At 39.3% G+C, this 22646-nt stretch overlaps 1 protein-coding gene across 1 annotated transcript in view; it reads right to left on the minus strand.

Moving 5' to 3' along the window:
- Nucleotides 1–16988, minus strand: part of tfb1m (transcription factor B1, mitochondrial) — a 33105-nt gene extending 16117 nt beyond the window's left edge. The window contains exons 1-6 of the mRNA XM_077550461.1: nt 16941–16988; nt 15938–16086; nt 15294–15445; nt 14943–15051; nt 13366–13517; nt 12514–12633 (exon numbers count right to left, since the gene is read on the minus strand). Coding sequence (XP_077406587.1) covers nt 12514–12633; nt 13366–13517; nt 14943–15051; nt 15294–15445; nt 15938–16070 — 666 coding nt within the window. The 5' untranslated portion in view covers nt 16071–16086; nt 16941–16988. The remainder of the gene's footprint in view (nt 1–12513; nt 12634–13365; nt 13518–14942; nt 15052–15293; nt 15446–15937; nt 16087–16940) is intronic.
- Between the last annotated feature and the right edge of the window lie 5658 nt (nt 16989–22646).

Below are 22646 nucleotides of genomic sequence, written 5' to 3' on the forward strand. Positions count from 1 at the left end.
ACGCCTGCTTTTGTATGTTACGTGCGTGGCTAATAAGGGCGAAGACGGCAGTTAGCGATCTTGCCAAATGTACAGATTGTCGGATGGCACAGGCTGTGCTGAGTGCAGCCGGCCAGCCGGGCTGCTCTTACAAAGCGCAGCACCCTGGGGAGGGGCGGCATCGGTTTGACTGTATGCATCCATAATACATCGCCGTGTGCAAATGGGTTTTGAAAAAAAGAATTCTACTCCGAATGTCGCACCCCAGCATTTCCTCACCGAGATGACAGCATGAATAATAACTTTCCATAGATTTAAAGGGAATCAGAAAGATAAAATGAATGAATTTTGTAACTGTCTTAAGCAAAGAACATTTGACAAGGTTATTTTTAAAGTAATGTACCTTATAACAATATTTAGTTCAAAACAATTTAATAATTTTTGCATTTCCATCCATCCATTTTCTATATCACTTGTCCTCATTATTGTCATGTGTGACCTATGGACAATTTAGAGCAGGGGTGTCAAACGTACGGCCGTGGGCCAGATCAGGCCCACAATAGAATGTGAAAGGAGATTAACTAATACGCCACCAAGCTACCCGCATTTGGATTTAAGCTAGTGCTCTCTATTAGAAACAGTATCATTTGTCTAGAAAATTGTTATAAATACACCAATGCAGAGGACCTAACACTCATTTCACTCTCTGAAAATAAGTGGAGTGATTGTGCAATTATACTTAATTCTAGTACAGCAAAAATAAAACATGTTCCCTGGGGTCATATGCGCCCCCACTGGCACCGCACTGCGCCCACATATTCGAGAAGGACTGATTTAACGGTAGAGGATTAAGGTCAGGATCTTTTATGATCACAAAAGGCATGTTTACTTTCTTTGCATGGCATTTGACATATCACAGGAGAGCACACCAGCGCCCTGGACTGATGTTTTGTTTTTTGCTTTTTTTCATTGGGGGTGTTAAAATATGCATTGTTGTTGCTTTACATCTTAAATTATTTACTGGAATTGACAGCGTGCAACATAAAATGTTTAAAAATGTTTATTGAGATAAATAACTCATTAACTCAATTCAATTTATATTATGTGACACTCTTACATTAACTCATTCACTCCCAGCCATTTTCACTAAAGCAACCCCGTTCACTCCCCAGCTGTTTTACTGGATTTTGCAAGGCCCACAGAATGTGTGTTCTATTGCTATAAAAACATGAAAAAAAATAAAAAATTTAGAATCTCTTCACTCATCAGGAAAAAAAAGTATATTTCTATCTGTTTCCGTTTTGCAGCAATTAGCATCAGAGTATAGCTAAGTTTCATCAATATTCACATTCCTGGTGAAAACACTGACAAAAAGAGCTTGTTGCAACACGGCCCTGGTTGATCTCTTGTGCTCTGCTGCCACATGCTGGTCGTTTCGTAATAACTGCCATTGCTTTAAGCGTCCTCTTCAGGTCAGAGGCTGCTTTTAAAAACGCAAATACACGTTTTGGGGACCTTGGCAACATTTAAAATGGAACATTTTTAAACGTTTTTGGGAGCAAATGAGTTAATTTTGGATGACTAATGTACAATCCTGCTATGGGGTATATGCCACGGAAGAGGCGGGACGTCCGACTTCCACTCTTCAGCACTGTTTCTGATTGCTGTTTGAGACGTGTGGGCAGCGTCCCAGTGCTTGCACGTTCCCGTCGACGGGTGCGAGTGCGTAGTGTGTCTGTCTCAGATGTATGAAGCATTTCAGAGAGCCGAGACACCGGGCGGGAGCGCGCGGTTGGGGAGCGCAGGAGTGGGGGTGCGAGTGTTGGAAAGCAGCCAGCAGTGACCAGAAACAGCGCTGATATGAGAAACCCGGAAGTCCGTGGCATCTACTCCATTTTTCCACTTCACATGGAGCATTTATCATACTAAAACTAATTAATTACAAATGATCAGAGCTTCCCAAGCATCAAACTGTGAGGAAATTCCTGAAACAAACTAAGAATATTCACATCTCGCTCACATTCTCCCACTCCTTGTGGTTATGCAACAAGAGTGCAGCTAAAATAGCTGCTCCTCTCTTGGGGAAAACACTAATAAGATCTGCTCCTGTGTGTATTTAACCTACATCCCCCATCAAAGACTCCCACCTTGAGTTGCCGCAATGACAGATCTGAACATGAACTTAGACGAGGGGGTGGTGAACGCTCGACACTTCCAAGCTGGGGCCTTTCTTTTGAGCATACCCCGCGTCGTATTTGCACATTTTTTTTGTTTGCCTTCTTGATCTACAAATAACCTTCTAAATAATGTGGACAAGCAGAAAGATAGGGGATAATGAGGAGGAGACGGCGCGCTCCACCATTCATGCTGTCAGTGTGTCCATTTAGTACAATGGCCAAAATGCAGTGCAAATCTACAATAGCTAGCTTTTGTGCGTCACTGCACCTAATGGGCCGCTTTTTGTTTTCGACAGCCGAATGATCATACCAAAGATATAATGTTCTTATCAATGCTGCAGGGGGTGGGTATTCTGTGGGGGCCTGGGGGGTGACCTTCCTTTGTTTAGAGCTAATCGTGGTCCCAGTGAAAAGCTGGGGAACCATAGCAGTAACCTTGACAGTGCAGTAAACTGCTGAGGAAGGCAGTAAAAGCTATGGGATGACAAAGGGACTAGGTGTAAGAAAACAATACACTGTGACAGTTCAAAAGGAGAAGCTTTAATATTTCAGCAGCGGGCGACATGCGTGGCTAGGAGGATTTGGTGGCCAGGCAAGGCTAAATGGATAAAAAATGTTGAGGGTCGGGCGCTCTCACTGTAGATGTGTTCTGGTCATAATACAGAACACAAGATGGAATTACTGTATGAAGGACTACTACGCCACACAAATCATGCAAGTGACTCGCCATGACAACCGCTGATTGGACAGGGCAAAAGTCGAAACTTGTAATTGTAAGGCCGGTGCAACATAAACGAGTAGTAACACATATACAATTTTTGAATGATACACAATTGAAACATTCACTTTAATTAATTCGATTAATCGTCATTTTGAAAATCGAATCGTTGACAATTTGCTAAATCGTGAAATCTTTGTCTTCTGGATCATTAAAAGCTGTTGTTTTTATGTTGTGTTGCATCAAAATGTTAATGTGAGTTGTAATTTTGCACAAGTGGCTGAATGTTCAATGGGTGCTTTACAAGACATATTTACAATAACCACTAAATAATTGTGGCATTTAAATGCAAACTATGAATGTTAGGTTTATGTTAAAACTGATTTTGAATAACATACATTATTGTTGTCTGCACATTTTGCACAGGAATTATTTTTTAATAAATGAAACCTTTAAATGAATGTTTGTTGGGTTTAATAGACTAAAATCTATTAAAATTGTAATCGTCCTGAATGACAAAAAAATTTTTTTTAGAATAATTGCGATTTAATTTTTTAGCCATATCGCCCAGCCCTAGCTCCAACTAAGACTGAATCATTAAATCGGTGTGCATGAAGCTTAAATAGGAACATTCAAGTTAATACGTTACAGATTGATGACTCCCATTCCGGTCTTAATACTTCTTTTATTTTCTTCTTTTACCAGTGTGAAGCTGAGATTAGCTGACCTAATTTTGTCTGTGTGGGCACAAAAACGCCATCTGCAAAATCCTCTTTGTGTATTCGTTTACCACAGAATGAAATTTATTTTATTTTAAGCCACCAAGTAGTTTGGTTTGGTTGGCAATATTAAATCCTGATCAGGTTCATGCTTTCATATAATGAGCTGGATGATGTTATCTGTATGAAATACGTGATTATTAAACCACATTTTATCCATATAATTAAACACAAATCTCTCTATCGAGTTGTGGGTGTTTTCAGTGTTTCTCTCTGTGAACCAATTATGTACTGTACCATTATAGTTGGTAGAGCAACAGGAGCAAGCTAAAAAGTGGAGTAGATATTTTGGACCATTGCAACGAGATTTGTAAGTGTGAAAGGGATTCTAGCAAATCAGGTTTGTCCCATAGTGACATAACTAGTAAACAAATATACAAGATCCCTGTCTGAAGTCTATATATTTAGTTAGCAAGTCATATGATAAAAGCACACCTGTGGTTCAGGACGCCGCCTCTTTAAGGCCAGCATTAAGAAACAATTTTGCATTCTGTGTTACGGTGTGAAGGAGGAGGAGAGCAGTAATATTTCTTCTTTTTTTTTTCCCACCTTGTAACAAGACCGAAGCCTGAGGCGTTTAATGCGCTGGCACGGGTCCCTGAAAATAACTTTCCCCGATCCTCTTGATACCACGTTTGACCCGTTTTACGAGGCAGGAGGAGGCTGGGATGAATTGCGGTGGCCGTGGAGCGTGTGCACGGTAGGCGGTGAGAAAACCGTGCAGTCCCGCTGAATACATTTGCGCTCTCGCTGTTGAAGCCAGAGCCCGGCCACATCAGGTCACGACAAAGGTATCTATCACTGTCTGCCACTGCATTGTTTCACCATCCTAAATTGATGAGATTGATACTAGGAATACAAGCTTGCGGCATATCTGGGAGGAGAACCAAAACATAACTGAGCTGAATTCATCTGCATCCTCCCTGGACAGTCACCAGCTCTAATGGATGTTCAATGCGGCATTAACAAATTTAATTTGGGCTCAGCTCATCTGGCCTGTGGTCTTAGCTGATGACTGTGTACAAGGCAAACATCTGTAGGGCTTTCGTCCTGCGAGGCTCAGTTAGCTGGCTTGAGTCGCCCGGTGCAACCATTACTCAAGACCGGGCTGCCGACCAGCCCAGACAGGCCACCATCTGTTGGAGGTAGGCCTCGCTCTCCAATCAGATCCATCTTGTCAAGCGGCTTTTTGGCTGACTCTGTAAACGAGGCCTCATTTTCCATGCTCACGTGTAACAAGCAAATCTTCTAAATGTAATGTATGAAATCAACCATGATTTTCCAAAGGGTCAAAGATGACACTGACATCAAGAATGACATACTTTCTAGATCATTATACCCCATATGCTCCAGTTTTTGTGCTATTTTATTTTATTTGCTTTGTTGTAAACCAAACGTGAAATCTGCTTTCTGCTGTCATACTGATATATTTTTTGGGGACAGTGGACTGGTGTGCAAAGAATCGTGGAATATGGGTGGCTGTGAATTATTAGTAAAAGTACACATTTAGATTTCCATTTTAAACCAGTCAAAGCACCTGAAAACAATTTACCACAATGCCGACCTGGAGGCAATTTAAGGTTCAAAGTCTTGCCCAAGGAAACGTCAACAGCTGACAGTCAGAGTTGGGAATCGAACCATTGAACCTTCGGTCACCGGTTGGCCCTCTACTAACTGAGCCACATCTGCCTGGGTATCAACAACAAAGGCCACATTTGAACTGTGTTATTATAACACCTTTAAATACAGCATCTGAAGAATATCAGCTCAAATTGAGACACGGCTTCTAATCACCAAGCTAATTTTCCTTCATTTTCTTGTTTTATCTTCACCAGTGCTTGACCGTGATGAAGCATCTACTGCATGACTTATTGTGCCACTTGTCACAGTCTGAGGGGACTTTGAAACACAGGTGCATTCTTTGCCAATTAGCTCATTTCTATGTAAAGATGCTGTGGAGATGAATGTGGATGGCTGGATATGGACGCAACGATGGCTTGATGGGTTTCTCTTGACCCATGACCAGAATATAAATGAGAAATTACTAGGATTACAAAAAGCAGCGGCAGTAAAGATTGCAGACACGTACACTGTGTGTCTGTGTCTTACGGTGAACTTAGCGCTATTCACAGTGGAGAGGGCGGGCTCTGCCGCAAATAGCAAAAATACACTAGTTAATTGAAGCCCATATGAAAATGGTTGTAATGTATGTTGGGAGCAAAGCAATTATTACTCTTAAACAAATGAAGCTCCTCCCCTCAGTTCAACATGCAGCAGGTGCTCGGCACCAGATGTTGATAAAGATGAGACATTGCATATTAGGCAAGGAGGCGAGTTTTTCAGCATAAGAGGATAGGTTCCCTCCACAAAATGCTCCGATACTATGACGCCAATACCACATAACTACTTGAACTCGTTCAGTCTGATAAAAGGGGACTTAGTCCACCCCTAGTTCACACGAGTGGAATTGTTAAGATTCGCTGCAACTCACTTTGCATGTGCTACGCTTGCACTGCTGTGTGCATTTAAAGATGCAAAATCAGCAGTCACAATTTGTCTCGAGTTTGATCAATTACATTGCAAGTGCTGAACTCATCTATGAGCATGTACTACTCCCTGCACGTGCAAAATGAACTCCCAGTTTGGCAGGTGCAAGCGTCCACGTCTACGTATATTATCTGTGTGAGTAATCAAGATTGCACTTTTTTTTTTTTTTTATACACACAAACCTTAAACCAGGTCCATAGAGTCTCTAATCAAAAAAAATAAATATAAATTCTAATGCATTATGTTTTCACTAACATCAGTAATCAGTTGCTATTTGCATTGACATGGTTAAAATTGTTCCAAAAAGAGGACGCCAGGAAGCATGGAACCCAAAGGGTTAAAAGAGCACATTGAAAGATCAGGCTTTGTGAGAATGTACCAGAGCACTGTGTGACTAAAAAGAAAGAGCAGGAAAAGGGGGGCTCAGGTGTGATCTGCTTCGGGTGTATGCCGCTAGGGAGAACGGCATCAAAGCGTCTAATTGTGAGAAGGACAAGGCTGACAGCTAAAATAGGTAGGGAGGACTATCAGACCCTCCCCCATGTCAATAGAGGCAACAGTAGCCACTAATGCAAAGTGGATTCAACAATTCCTTCCTTGTTATGTTTACGTTTCTACGCTCTTCCTTCAACCTTTTACTGGATACTGGAAAAGGTTCGTTGCTTTTTGGTTAGTGCACAACATCAAAGCACTTCCCAAAAATGTCATACTTCACTATTTGCATGTGTAGTGTTGCACCTGCTACTGGCTGAGAATCGCCATTGGCAACACAGAGTGTTGCAGAGAGAAACGGTTGGCATTTAAAGTCCTCTTTCCCCAACACACAATTAGAGAACCATTACAATTTAGATACAGCTCCCATATTGAATCTCTTGGGTTTGATTGCACAGGTAAGCAAGAACTGTTATTGCCAGTTATGTAAATTTTTCACCAGACCCATTTAAGGACAGATGCAATTCACAGACCTGCAGCAGAACCATGAGACTCGGGTCCAGGTGCCAAGAGCACACAAAAAAGAAATCCCTATTGTGTATCAATTTGAGCAAATCCCTTTTCATTAAGACAATCCGTGAGCCCACAGCTTCAGCGGAAAAGAGATGATGCCAACAATTAGACCAGTGAGCCGATTTATTGGCTATATAGGTGTGTAGTGCACACAAACACACAAAATGAAATAGGTATTTTAATATTTTTATAACAGCAAAATTGTACTGGCTACTAAACAAATATGTAGCAACAAAAATATTATTATTAAAAATATATTTCAGAAGTGAACAATCCAAAACGGTTGCTGGTCTAATCTTTAAAAGTCATGTATTGTCATGTAAAAATCTTATCATATTAGGATCGATCTATTATCAGTGCCCTCCCCCCCCCGCCCCCATGGGATAACAGATCAATTATAAACTGTGTTAACTTCATGGAAAATATAAAAAAAATTGATATTTTTAGGTAATACTGATCTTGCGAACTATCAGCACCTTTTGTTTTTGTTTGAAATTAAAACAAAAGTAAGTGAAAGTTTAACATTTCAGTTTTAAGTTTTTATTAAAAGTTTTCAGATATGTTGATGATCTTCAACATTTCGCAAATCTAATATTTAAACAAAGTTAAGCGTTGGATTTGCATTTCTTGAAATTTTGATGCCAATCTTTTACTGAAAATGAATATCAGTTCCAAGTATCAGCCTCTTGACTACTGATAATCATATTGATATAAGCCCTGAAAAAACACATCAGTCTAAATTATATGTACTGCATTTGAGACCGAACACTTTGTTTTTTTAATAATAATGCAAGGGAAATTTTAATTATATCGCTAGCAGCCCATGTTGAGATATGACCACACAGTACTTAAAGGAGTTTGACATGTCGGTTTCCTTATAGCAGTGATTCCCAACCAGAAAGCTGTGCAGCCGACTGTGCCGTGAGAGATCATCAGGGATGTGGCAGGAAATTATACTCTTCCACTTGGTTTGCCCGTAAATTATCATTTTTTATTGCAAATTTGTCTTTGTTCATCTATCAACGTCTTTGATGTATAATGACAGGCAGAATTATTAAATGCTCTTCCACTAAATGGCAGAAGGTACAACAATTGTGTTGCCATTCAGAGCAAGTCATGGCTTCCCTTCTTGCGAGCTTTGTGTTCAATTAACAAAGCCCAGATTTCACACTGATGGAGTCAATTTGGGAGTAAATTGAGATGAGTGCATCATTATTTCAGTCATTTAGTCTGGTGGTGTGCTGTGAGGTGTTTCCTATGCAAATAGTTTAAAAAGTTTAAAGACATTATTTTTGCTTGAAGTCTTGTTGAAACTTGAAGGCATTCATCAGCGCATATATGCGTTTGAAAATTAATTTTCATGAGTAAGCTGAATGTTTTGCTTGCTAAGCACCGGTGCGCCGTTTTGCATAATGCTCTACAAGCTCCACACAACAGCAGCAACATATTTCCTGCCCCAACCTTTTAAAAAGCAATAAATTTTTCTGACATAAAATTTCATAAAACCTATTTTGTCAGACTTTTCATTGCATAAAATATCCACTGCGTCACAGCCATGGTAGGCTTTCTGTCTTTCCTCCCTCACTATATTGTTGGACTTTTGTAATAGGGCTGGGAATCTTTGACCGTCTCATGATTCGATTCCGATTTTTGGGTCTGTGATTCGATTCAGAATTGATTGTCGATTCAGAATGATTTTAGATGAAAAATTATTTGATTGACAATTATTTCTGCTTCAATTTATAGATATGCAAAGAATTGTCATGATCTACTCCAGTCTGACTCACTAATGCTAATTAGCGCGCTACTCGTGGCACTTTTATCACACAAAAGTATTATTCATACTATTCATACAAAACGCTTCAGGAATGTATACAGAGAAGCATCTTAACATCCTACACAGCAAAAAAACAATAACAACTTTCATTGGAATAACTTGATAATGACTTTTTGCTTCTAAGTGGCTACAACTTAACAGTGTATCAGAACGAGCGGAACCACACTGCCCCTAAGTGGCCAAATTGTGTATAACATGAACAATGCTCCATTAAAGGCACACACAAGGGCAAGACAGTATAAAATAATTGAAATAAAAATCAATTTTGGGACATTTAAAATCGATTCTGAATCATACTAAATGAAAATCCCTATTCTTATGAGAATAAATTTCTTGGCACACCCCTATTTTGCAATGTATATGTAATGATGCGTAAAAAGGTTACCTTCAGTCAAGCAACCAGCAAACAGCAACCTGTGCCATTATTTCAAGATTTTACAGGAAAAAATAGTGAAATGAGAAAAATATTGACAGCAAAATACGCTAATAAAAAAGGCTGTACAGAAAATAGTGAACACACAAAAAAAACACTATATTAAATAGGAATAAAAATACACTGTATAGCTCAATAATAAATAACTTTTTGACAGGCTTAATCGACTGCACTTTACGACCACAATTTGATCTTCATGGGTAAATAACGAAAATAACTCACAATTATTAGGGGGTATACATGAGTACATGTGAAAATAACAAAAATGTGCCACATTGTGTATATGTTTAGCAGTACCCTAGTGGTTTTGAAACATACTTTCATTCTAATATGTTATGAAATGTCTAATGATACAAATTTATATATACAAACATCATTTTTGCTGTTCACCAAGAATCAAGATGGCCCCATAAAGTGGACCAAAACGGGTTGGGACCAGGAAAGAGGAAATCTTACACGATGGTGTGTTTTGTATATAAATTGTAAGTGCGTTCCCCAGACGAAAATAAGTGTTTCCCAAAGAAAATATTTTGCACTACATAATACCCTCACCACTCTGTAAACATCAGCATCAACATCAGTTTTTTTCTTTTTTGCATCGTCACACGAAAGGGTTTTGGTCGCACACCAGCAAGCGGCTCAGAGGAAGGCTCTAGTGCAGTGTTTCTCAACCCTGGTCCTCGGAGGCCCACTATCCAAGCCTGTTTTCCATGTCTCTCTACTCGACACGCAGCTGGTTCCAATGACAGCTCATCAGCAAGCTTTGGAGAAGCCAGATAACGATCCTTACCTGCGATGGAATCGGGAGACATGGAAAACAGGCTGGATAGTGGGCCCCGAGGACCAGGGTTGAGAAACACCGCTGTAGTGTAGACAGCTGAAACTGTTAGCAAGGTAAGAGAATTTCTCTTCACACAAAAAAAAACTGAACAAAAAAAAATTGCAAATTATCAAATTAATAGTTACATTTTTGAGCATGGATAAAGGGAAATCGGTGGGATGCATAATCCATGAGTACAAAAAAAAAAAAAGCTTTTGAGGGGCATTTTTTGGGGGGTGGGGGGATATCGATAAACACAAATGTGTGTTATTGTCAAGAAATAACGGTAATGCATATAATCCATGGTAGACTACAGACAAAAGTCCTGGAATCAATTAATTAGCTAAGGAGGGGTTACGCTAGATCCTTTAAATTTGAATCGTCATTCTTCATTTACAAGGACATTTGAGATAATTCTGTGTGAGCAGATGAAGAACCGTTTCTGTTCAAGCATTCTGTGCTCCAGTGCACAAGCAGGGTACATAAAAGGCATGCTTGGATGAGTTTGGTGTGGAGGAGCTTGACCTCAACTTCCTCCTCATCAAACATCTCTTCGCTGAACTACAACAGAAATTGTGAGCCAGTCCCTGTCACCCAGCATCGGTGACCTCTGACCTCACCAATGCCCTTCTACTTCACAGAGTTCCAAACACGCTCTGAATATCTACAAAAAGTCACCACAGTGGAAGCTGTGAAGCTGAAAAGGAGGACCGGCACTCTATTGTCACTCCCTGCAGGTATATAGGCCTGCAGTCCCGGAACTTGAGTCCATATATAGTGTCTTGGGCTTACATACACGCATTAACGCACTGAGCGCCGTGATCTTTTATAGGGCACCGGCACCAGGGGGTATGCTCATCAAACCGCCATCATCTTTCCTAATGATATCATTTCCACCAAGTGCTCATTAAAACATTTAGAGCGGGAAAGATGGCCTATGTGGGCATGTGGGAGGTGCTGACTCATCTGCAGTGCAGTGTGATCCCTCTGTAATCATGTTTGCATGGATCCTGTGCGTTTGTGTACGTTTGCAGCAGCAGCATGCTGTTACCCATTAATTCGCAGGTTGATATAGCGACAAAAAGAAGACACATAAGAGTAAACGTAACATGCCGAGTGGCAGCTGACTGTGATGAAATAATCATCGGGAGCCATCTCTTCTAAGAGAATGGAAAATCAGCCCTGGTCCCATTCACTCTGCCACGTTTTACTCCTCACAGGGAATGAATTATTTATCCACAGTGCGTCCTAAAGCACCACAGTATCTTCAGGGGACCAAAAGTCCATCCCTGACATCAACTTTACACCTATCCTTTAATTCAGAGACATGGTTTCATTTGTATCTGGATGTAAGGAACCTCCCGAGTCTTAAAGAAGGCCTCCTGTCTATTATCTCAAAACAAATACATCAATCTATACGCCGGCGCTAGCATTTTTTTATTTTTGAATCTTTCCGGCAGGGTTTTTATTTCTTAATACGCCCTCTAGTCTTACTATAAATCCTGACCCTGAAAATCAAGCAAAAACATCTTGCATTCACATATTATGTAAGTGCTAGTGCCTTTCTTCCTCCGCTGATCCCCACACAGTCGTCTAAAAGACACAGGCCTAAAAAAGAACGCGGGCCTCATTACGAGGCGCAGCGCTAGGGTGCCACATCTCAAATACCCACCAGGCATCATTACATCCCAGAAATGGTCCAAAGACAGAACAGAGACAAAAGTGATTCAACACAGCCTTAATGAAGCCTTAAAGCAAGAAGGGTGAGGGAGGGATGAGTGATGGTGACATGACAAGGGACTTGTGATGGCAACATGGGTCCAAATGAAAAAGACCACAGATTTAAGGTTGTGGTCCCACAATTGTCCTCCAGGAAGAAGCATGAAATAATAACAACACGTCCATCTGGCAGTGACACCCTCGCAGCTACAATTTTACAACTGATTGAAATAAACATTGAACTTTTGAAAACTCAAAAAATAATAATGAAATGTGTTCTGAAAGATGAAATGCTATTTCAGCAACACGGCCCTGAGGAGCCATATGTGGATTTTCTACGCTTAAGCAAACACATCAGACGATGATTATTGAAGGGGCAGCAATCAAATGACTCCATGGAGATTAAACAGACTGCTTCAGTAACAAAATATACTACAATGCTGTGCTTGGTTCGACACTCTGCATGGAAAGCAAAGAATAGCAAATATTCATATCCTACCTCTGGTTTGGGGACGAAGGCCTTTCCAGGGATAGTGAAACGGTGGTGGACGGTGCAGAGGTACTGAGCCATGATGGACAGACGGCTCCTCTGTCTGCTCTTTGTGCTGGCGGTCAACCGCTGGATGGGGAAATCAGAACCGCAACACATGAGTATTGATGATACGGGTTTGAGAAGACATTGTCACAGAATGAGCTCAATCAAAAGTTCTCAGTATTTGGCATACCTGTAGTAACTAGACATTTAGGGAAATAAACTCTGTAAAATAATAATCATTAATGATTACTCAGTCATAAAATCAAGGTTGAAGTATTATTATTATTTTTGTTTATATTTAGGCCCAAATTTAGTTTAAAAATGGTAAAAGTATTATTTCATTTATTCACAAGTCGGGATGGGCGAGTACCGGTACCATATATAGGTATTACCAATACCAATCATTATTACTATTATTATAATAACAATTATTTCAAGGTATCGGTAAATGCGACTGCATCCGATACCAGTATCTGCTGCCCTCTTGTGGATGTTTTACGAGCAGGAACTAGAAATTAGAAGAACAGAAAATTGCCAATAATTTCATGCAAATTTAAGAATGCTACAATGGAATATATAGGCCTTTGTTTAGAATTATCTGTCATTGCTTTTTGGGGGGAAATGTTATCAATAGTAGTAGCGATATCGGTACTTTGTATCAGTATCATTGACTACTCAAGAGTTGAGTACTCTTACTGGTATTAGTCTGAAAAAAAAGTGGTATCAAACATCCATAGTCACAAATTTCTACCAGAACTCTCCTAGATATGAAAGCAGCCACCAGACACCCGGACAGAAAAGATGTAGCTCACACACCTCTGCGACCTCCTTCTGAAAAGTGAGAGTGAGTTGGGTGCGTCCATAAGCAAAAGGCCCGGTCCTGTTGGCCATGTTTTCCAGCCATCTGATGATGAGTGGGGTGGAAACACTGAAGGGAAGATTGCCTATGATGTGAAGGTTTGGTGGATCTGGGGAATACATACATAATAGGGCTTACATTATCTGGTGAAAATGTTTTAAATAAAACAAAAACAGTACAGTGGAAACTCTAAAGTTCAACGTCCAATTTGGAGTTTGCCAAAAAATCTTCCACAAAACTGCCTGGTACTGACATACATATATATACCCGCCATTGATTGTTATCAACATCACCTGGGTTAGGCTTCAGCTCACCCTTGCAAGCTAATGTGGGCAAGCACTGTAGAAAATGGATGGAATAGAAATAACCCGTGTTTAGCGAGGTGACCTCAAACCTCTCACACTCTCCTCTTCCTGAGTCACCATCCACAGAGAGTGAGTACACATTTGACTGTGTTGCGCCTATTATTGCAGTGGTTACATTCTTACATTTAAGAATATTCAAATGTTCCTTAATCCATTGACTGCACAGTTAATAAAGGTTTCGGGGTGTATAAAGTTTTATTCTGCAAAAGATTATTTCTATTTCCCAAAAAGCATCATCAAGTTCAAGAGTTGAAATCAATTTCAACTCAAATCTATTTGTGACACCAATTCCATCCATTCATCTACTTTCCACTGCTTACCCTTTTCAGGGTCATGGGCAAGTTGGAGCCGATCCCAAATGAGTTTGAGCAAGAGGCAGTGTCAAATTGGTGGCCAGTGAATTGGACATAAAGATTACAAACTCCCATACTCATACTAATATCAATTTAGAGTGCAATTAACCCAATGCTTCTCAATTATTTTTTGTTACGCCTCCCGGAGGAAGAGGAAAATACTTTGCAGCCCGCAACTCTCCACCGCGACTATAAATAGTATAATTGTTCTATGAACTTGTTCACCTCTGCGTAACACTGCATGCTTATTAACATTAAATAAAACAAAAACAAAAAATGCATCCATTTGAGTAGGTCGGACTCGGAATTAACCTAACATGAATGTTTTTAGGATGTGTGAGGAAGAAAAACCTGCTGACAATTTTCCAGCAATTTCAGTCTTATCTTGTTTTTTTAATCACACATTAGAAGTTAAACTATTTTAGTCTCTATTGAACTGACTTGAGAGTTGACAAACATGTCTTGCAGGCAAAATAAATTAACAGCATGGATAGGTTGTCATTTCTTTCACACTAGGGTTGGCGGCAGAATTTCAAACACAGAGGGAAAATATATTTCTTGTATCACGGTTCACAAAATTTTAATCGAGGAGGTTACTCCACACTTAAGATTTAAATGTAGAGAAGCATATTGGATAGAAGGTGAAATGTCTTAAAACCAATAACTGTCAGTACAGTTGCCTCGAGACCTGGATGGGTGAATATATTATCATTGTATTATACATGGTTAGAATTCTAAAGACTTGAGGGACAACAAGTCAAAATGAGTACAATAACTGTGACACACACACACACTTGTTCAGATCAATAATCTCACCCGCCTCCCATGGCTGACAAATGCTTGCTGGGAATCTTCTGTCCATTCTGTATGTAAGAATGTCACCATTGACAATTCTCAACCTGCCTGGTGCAGCTTCAGACAGCAGCTGCGGAAACAGAGTTGCAACAATATCCAATTAGAAATATGACAGCACGCTCATTGAAACAATGCAGTCTCATCAGTCTCTCTCCAGGTAGCTAATGAAGCAGCAGAAGAAAACAGATGAATTAAAACATCTTAAAAAAGGACAAATCCAAGTGTTTAAGCTTTTTAATCCACAAAGATCCGATGACATTGAGATGCTGGTGCAATGACATTTACCAATCTTGAGTGGAGAGACTCATTTACCTTTAATCCAGGGATGAAGCGGGAATCCTTCTCCACCACAAGCAGGTCTGTTGCCCCAGCGTTCAGAATGGACCGGGTCAAGCCCCCAGGACCCGGACCCACTTCACACACATGGGCATTGGTCAAATTTCCTGCCTGTCGCACTAGTTTGTCTGAAAAGATGGAGATGGATGACCAACTTAATGTCCTTCTACACGTAATCACTGTATAACACTCTTGACTTTAAGTGGAAGTCATGAATCAAGTAAATTGCATGCCAATCAAAACGGCTTAATCACTCTTGCGTATCCAAATTTAGATGAATAGAATGTGATGCAGCAATATATGTGCTATGAAGATGAGATGCATTAATCCAACGGTCACCTTGCCCAATAACAAAAGGCCACATGAGACCTGCAGTGCATTACATATAATTATATTAAGCTCCACAAGGGCTGATGACTAGCTTTATTCACTTTAGCAGGAGATCTCCTCAACCTGACCCAAACAGGAAAGCCTGTCTACTTTAATTCTGGAAACAAGGCTGTGTGGAGCTGTGCAGTCGAGTGCACTGGTGTAGACAAAATAATGAGGAATAGGAAGTAGCAGGTATTGGTGCAATGCAGATAGAGCAAGAAGAGAGTGACTGTGGTAGTATGACCAACCTGTGAGTCTCAAGTCCAACAGAAAGTTCTGGGAAAGCTGTTTCGTTGCTCGCAGTTTGTACAGCTTTATTAGTTCACTGACAGTGGGAAAGGGAGGCAAACGGAAAGATGCAAGCTTCCCAGGGGCGGCCATCTCATTTACTTATACACTGCAAAAGTAAAGACACAAAAATATGTGACTAAATCTGATCCATTTTCCTCAGGTACAATAACTGGTAGATAAATGTCTGGAAAGGCTAACAGAGGACACTTGGACCCTAGGAACGTTACCATGGATTCTTTATAATGGTTATCTTTTATTTAAAACGTATGCCTTTTTGAGACTGGTTCAGGTAGTACAATGGTATGTAACTAAAGGCAAACAGAGCATTAATTTTATGTGTATAGAGTGTTGGATAAACAAAGGGGTGGACAGCGACAGCAACAACAAACGACCAACAAAAAGAAAACTGAAATACAGTCTCGAGTCCTCATTGGTGTGTTTCTGTCTAAAGTCCATGTGCGCCATCTCGCGACGTAATACAATATAACAAAGTACAGTACTTTACACAGTAAGAACGCAGTGTCCCTAAAATAGTACTTTAAAAATACCGATATTTTATTGACATTTTAAATTAATGAATTAAAACCCATATTGTTTAATTTATTTAATGATAAGGTATAGTACAAAATGATTTAGTCACGGCTGTCAACAATGACTGAATGAAACAACTGCCTTAATTCACCAATTAAGAAGTTGCCATATAGACACCAACTAGATTAAAAACTTGGAAACTATCGTTATTAAATCTATCTTGTTCTTATTGATAGGAGCTGTGACACGGGCAGGCGTTAGCAATGTGTAGCTAAGGTTAACTCCTCACTGTTCAACATTAGCCCGCAAAGGCTGCATATTATGGCGGAACATTGAATCAATAAACCGTGTCCAGCGTGAACATTAACACAATAAACGATACAATATACGTAACAAAGAAATATAGTACACATGGCCCATGCTTCTCACCGGTGCTGCTTCTCTTCTCGTATATCCGTTTTCGTCATGGAGTTGACGTTAAAGTATCCAATGAAATTTCAAGACTAGTAAATTTCACCAATCAATGGAAGTAGGCGGGGTTTAATGTTTGCCCTTCAACAGTCGTTCATTGTTGATGTACTGACGATTCATGGCCAGAGGAGGGTAGTATTTTTAGTTTCACTGCTGTATGTGTTCAAAGCGTATTTTTAAACAGAAGCTCTAGAGTAGCCTTTCCAAAAGATGCGTTCACTTGGTAAACATTTAATTCCCCTCACCTCAAAGTATTGTATTATCCTTAACCTGCCAACCCTTACCTCACTGCCCTCACTATTCTCCAATCTCTATCCCCATACTCTCCATAGATAGATAGATAGATAGATAGATAGATAGATAGATAGATAGATAGATAGATAGATAGATAGATAGATAGATAGATAGATAGATAGATAGATAGATAGATAGATAGATAGATAGATAGATAGATAGATAGATAGATTGATTGATTGTTTGATAGATTGATAGATTGATTGATTGACGTCTACTTAAAGAGATGCAATGTAAATGACAACAGCAAAAGAGGCAGAGAAGGTCCCCAACTGAGCTCTAGTACTAGAAAAATATATGCCTGTGTAAATTGTTGTATGCTCTGTCTATATGTGCTGCTAACTCCGTGGCTGTTCAAGCAGGTTTATAATTTCCATAACAGCTATAGTAATTTCTGTTGGCCTATTTATTGATTCTCACATTATATATTAGTAATGAGTTGGCAGACTTTGGCCAGATGAAATTACGTGGTTTGAATAATGTATACAATATTTAATTATCTTTTGTATTATGTGTCTATTTTACAGTAAACCTCTGACAAGGGGTGTCAAATTAAAAGCTTCAATAAAGCATACTTTTCCACTTCTTTGGTGGACTGTGCAAGCGAAAGAGTGAGAACAGGTGCAAAGGTACTATATATTGTAAAAAGTGTATTTGACTAAGTTTAAATATGCTTCAATAAGTTTACATCTATTTAAAGCCTAAGGAAGGTAAACTGTTTTTTGGGGGGGTCTGGAGCGTATCCCTGTGATAAACGGGTTATCACTGTGGATACATTCTTTTTATGTTCTATTAGGGCTTACTGTAATTTCTTGCAAAAGAATGCTATCACCTCAACAGATAGTATGAACCTCTTCTGACATAAAATGTGCAAGGAAATTGCATTTAACATGTAATTAACATTTCTGGGATGTTAAGTCAAAGCTATAAGTGTAAGATCAGAAGAAAACATATACTGCATACCCAATAGTATGTAATTTCCAGGGCAGCTCAAAATAACTGGCTAACACCAATAAACACAGAAACCAGACAAAACGTAAAGTCTGCAGCATGGTCAACAATAACTTCTGGGTCACTATTATGCTCAGTTATTTTTTTCTGGAAGTCTGCATAAGAAGGAAACACAAAAAGTGAAACCAGAAGTAGATAGTAATGAATCTAGAATTCAAATATAATCATGTTGTCTTGTTACTGCGGTCCTAAAAGACATTTAAGAAAAGTTGGGGAGTGACATATTGTTTTGACATGTATACTGACTTGTGCTCATGTGTGTGCTCAGTTAGGCATGCGGGGATAAAATTATTTTTTCTATGGTGCTTTTGCTAGGTTTAGTTTGAATGCTAATCAGCTAACACATTTGTCTATAGAAGCTATTACCCAAAAAGGTTCCTTGGCGGTGTTATATATTTGCATTACTGTGTTATGTTACTTATTGTAACATTAAAACAGTTTTCCTGTCCCATTCTCACGCTGCACTTATACAGCGAAATATACCTACGGTTCTGACCATCTACAGCAGGGGTGCCAAACTCATTTTAATTTCATAGCAAAAATGAATGCAAATTTTTCAGTAACAGCCGCATTTCGGAATGTGATTTACATAGTCGTCAGTGCGCCCTCCTGTGGGAAAAAAATAGCAACAATAGTTAATTAGAGTGAAAAACCTAAGCTTGTGTTCTGTCATTTTCAACTTTTGTATCCACATATGCAGAACGCTGACTTGTCTGCAACATGAATAAAAGACTCACAGTCAAAGAATGTTTAATACTTTCTCTTTTCATGACCTTTTTCAGTGATAACCTAACTCTTCCTCTTTGTAATCCCTCTTACGTCCTTGGCCCTGGGTCGCTATGTTCCGTGAACGAGACCAAAAAAAGTGTTGCTGAGTATGTTGCTAAAGCCGCAGCAGTGTTTTGACGACAGACACAGTCATTGAGCCCCAGAGGAGAAGTGGAGGAAGGAAAGTGTTGCACAAAGCACATACTGGCAATTCATCAAGTCGTATTATAAACTTTTATTTTATGTATATAAAATACAACAATCGATCAAGTTAGTGTGAGAATGGTTCTCTTCAAACGGCCCATGTTTCTCATGGGATTCATAATACACATTGGGCCCAGATGGGTCATGTGTGTATTATACGTACTGTACTGTATAATGAGTGAAATCATAACAAGCCTCTTCCTTGCTGCTTCCCACCACATGACTTCACTTTAGGGTGTGGGAATTATGGCCTACCATCAAAATACACTTCTCATGACCTCATTTTGGATCAAGATTCCTCTTTGATACAACAAGAAGGAAGATGTCATCATAGTGAAGATGATGAGGAAAATGTTCTATAAGGCGACACATTAAGTACAACAAAAAAAAGTATTGGATTTGGTTATAAGGCCTCTGGCGTGACCTCCGGTGACCTAACAAATGCCTGTTGTGCTGTATCTCTCTCACACACATACACAGAATAAAGTGATGGCTGAGGGACGTCAGGAGTTATCAACCGGATAGCCTGTGCAGTGTGCTTTCACTTCATCAACAACATGACATCATCAAAACACCCGCCCAGTTTGATAATAACACCACGAGAAAAATACTGCTCTTGGATCAGATCCACATGAATGACAGAAGACGCATTGATTGCAGTCGTCGCATCATCATCTAAAATAACTCCTCGGTGACTTGAACCGCTTGATGTGTCTTTTGTTTGCTTTGGTTTCCAGCATCTTTATATTTACCGGGCATTTTCCTCCACATCATATACAATACTGCTGGTGTTAGGCCAAAACCTCCTATGTCAAAACTTGGTCAATTTAACATAAAATACGACTGTTCGATGCCAGCGATATGTTTGAACAGAAGGAAAATAAGCCATCCATCCAGAATTAAAAGCAATGGACACTAACCAGAGACAGATAGCAGTACCAGACTGGAAACAAAGTCTTCGAACCTGCACTTTATTAAACTCGGTTTGGCCCAGTCAACGTAGTCAGTTATTAAAACCAATCCATTTATTTTCTATAGCGCTTGTCCTCAATAGGTTTGTGGGTAACCGGGAACCTAACCCAGCTAACAACCACAGGGAACAAGAAAAAACAATTCCCAGTCTCATTCACACTGAAAGACAATTTAGAGCCATCAGTTAAGACCAGGGAGAACATACGAACCAAGAGATTCGATCCCATGACCTCTTGTGCGTGAAGCAGACATTCTAACCACAAATATTCAGTACAAACCAGTACATAAGTACAGCTATGGAACAGAGACAAGTGGTTTTATACAGTGAGGACTTTTGGCCCATGATGAGTAAAAGCTACTTGTAGAAACTATTTGAGCGTCCTCAGTGAACTTCTAAAGGCAAATGAGTACAATTCTGTCACACCACAACAGTTCAGCCCGCCATCATGCATTTGTTACTTGGGATATTTTTTTGTCTTTTTTTTTTGGTAGTTTTTGTGGCTTTTTGTGTATATACACAAAAAGCCACAAAAACTACCAAAAAAAAAAAGACAAAAAAAAAAAATATATATATATATATATATACAGTATATACTGTACTTGTTTTTACACTTGCATGACCAATAAAATGTCATATTGGTTGATATGGCATAAAATGATCCATCCATTCATTTCTTATACTACTTAATAAGTATCATCCTGTTCAGTGTATTGAGACAGTTGGACTAGCCTGAACAGGTTGCCAATTAATCACAGGGTAAATATAGAGACAGACAAGCATACACACTCACATTCACACCATCTGAGTTGGAAGTGAACCCACAATGAAAGTTACGGAAGTCAGACAAATGAACCAGTGTACATCAGGTCCATACTGAACACATGGTACGCATCAACAAAAGTTCAAAATGATCCATATTCTCAGTAGAATCAAAGAAATATCCAAATACATAATTGTTGGCTTTTGGCCCTTTTCCTTGCAAATCAATGAGATCATTTGAACAAAACCATGTGTCACAATTGGAGTGTTGACTGAATGCAGGTGGCTCTAACTACAGAAAAAAATAAGCATTAGAAGCAGCAACAGTCAGAAGTAAAAAAACAGAGATCCGTTTTTGTATATATATATATATATATATATATATATATATTAGGGGTGTGAATTGCCTAGTACCTGGCGATTCAGTTCGTATCACGATTCATATTTCACGATTCGATTCGATACCGATTAATCCCGATAAGAACATATAAATTGATTATTGCAATTATTTTTACTCAAATTTAGAAAATAGAAATCAGTAAACTTGTACATTTACTCTGTAAGATTTATATGAAAATGTATTCATTTTTCTGAAAAGTCAAGCTTATAACTGAGCCACTGCATTTAACAAACAGGTTGCAGTCATGTTTGAACAGCACAAAAGAAAATATTAAGGATTAATGTTCCATTAATATAACATTCTTTCATGCTTAATGTGTGAATCCTAACCCTAAGTAAGACGTTTTTTTGAATATTCCCATAAAAAATTGATGTTTAAAAATCATCGATTCGAGAATTGCGCGCTGTAATATCGTGATATATTGCCGAATCGATTTTTTTCTAACACCCCTAATATATATCTATATATGAAAACAAAACAATCCGTAGAAAAAAATATTGCTATCTCTATCATTTTTCAGATCCCCAGACAAAATATAAAGTCTTAATTGAATTGCAATCACGCAATGTAACTGGCTGTACTTTGCTACACAAACAGTCTCTCGTCAAATGGAACTGTTCTGAAACAAGAACGCTTATCGCAAAATAATTCAGACACATTTGACATGTATGAAAGTATTTGAAATGTGTCACAAATGAGCAATTAGCTGTGAGAATTTGTGACAGAATTCAGCTTGCATGTGCCCCCCATGCAGGAGGCGGACCAAGACAAGGACGCATCATTCAAAAGCTGCCCGGCGATCATGTTGAAAACCTTGACATAAGATGACTTGTGTGGGAAACCCCACACATCAATGCACATTCGGAGGAGGAAGTTGCTTTCTAAGTGCCCATCCACTATGCTCCTTCCCACAACGGTGCACAAAAAAGCAAACAGACACTTTTACCTGCACTAGTATAGGGAAATACCAAATGAAAGAAAACTCCACCCATGCGAACAATTACACTGCATTTTGCTCAAGACTCGCACTTGTCATGAAAATAGGGCCTGTAGTGTGCCTTTTGGCCTCTCGAGCTTAAGTACATTTTTGATATCGCTCTTCTTTTGGACCTCATTGGAGCAAGAGAACCTGATGAAGTGTATCGTGGAGCTGGATGACTAATGTACTATGCGCTGACCTCACTGTCTAAATTTACATTGTAGCAAGTGTAGCTACAGAAGTGTTGGAAAGTTTGGCTCACGCTCAGATTCCAAG

This window comes from Vanacampus margaritifer, chromosome 1 (genome assembly GCF_051991255.1).
Source record: "Vanacampus margaritifer isolate UIUO_Vmar chromosome 1, RoL_Vmar_1.0, whole genome shotgun sequence".
Classification (NCBI taxonomy): domain Eukaryota; kingdom Metazoa; phylum Chordata; class Actinopteri; order Syngnathiformes; family Syngnathidae; genus Vanacampus; species Vanacampus margaritifer.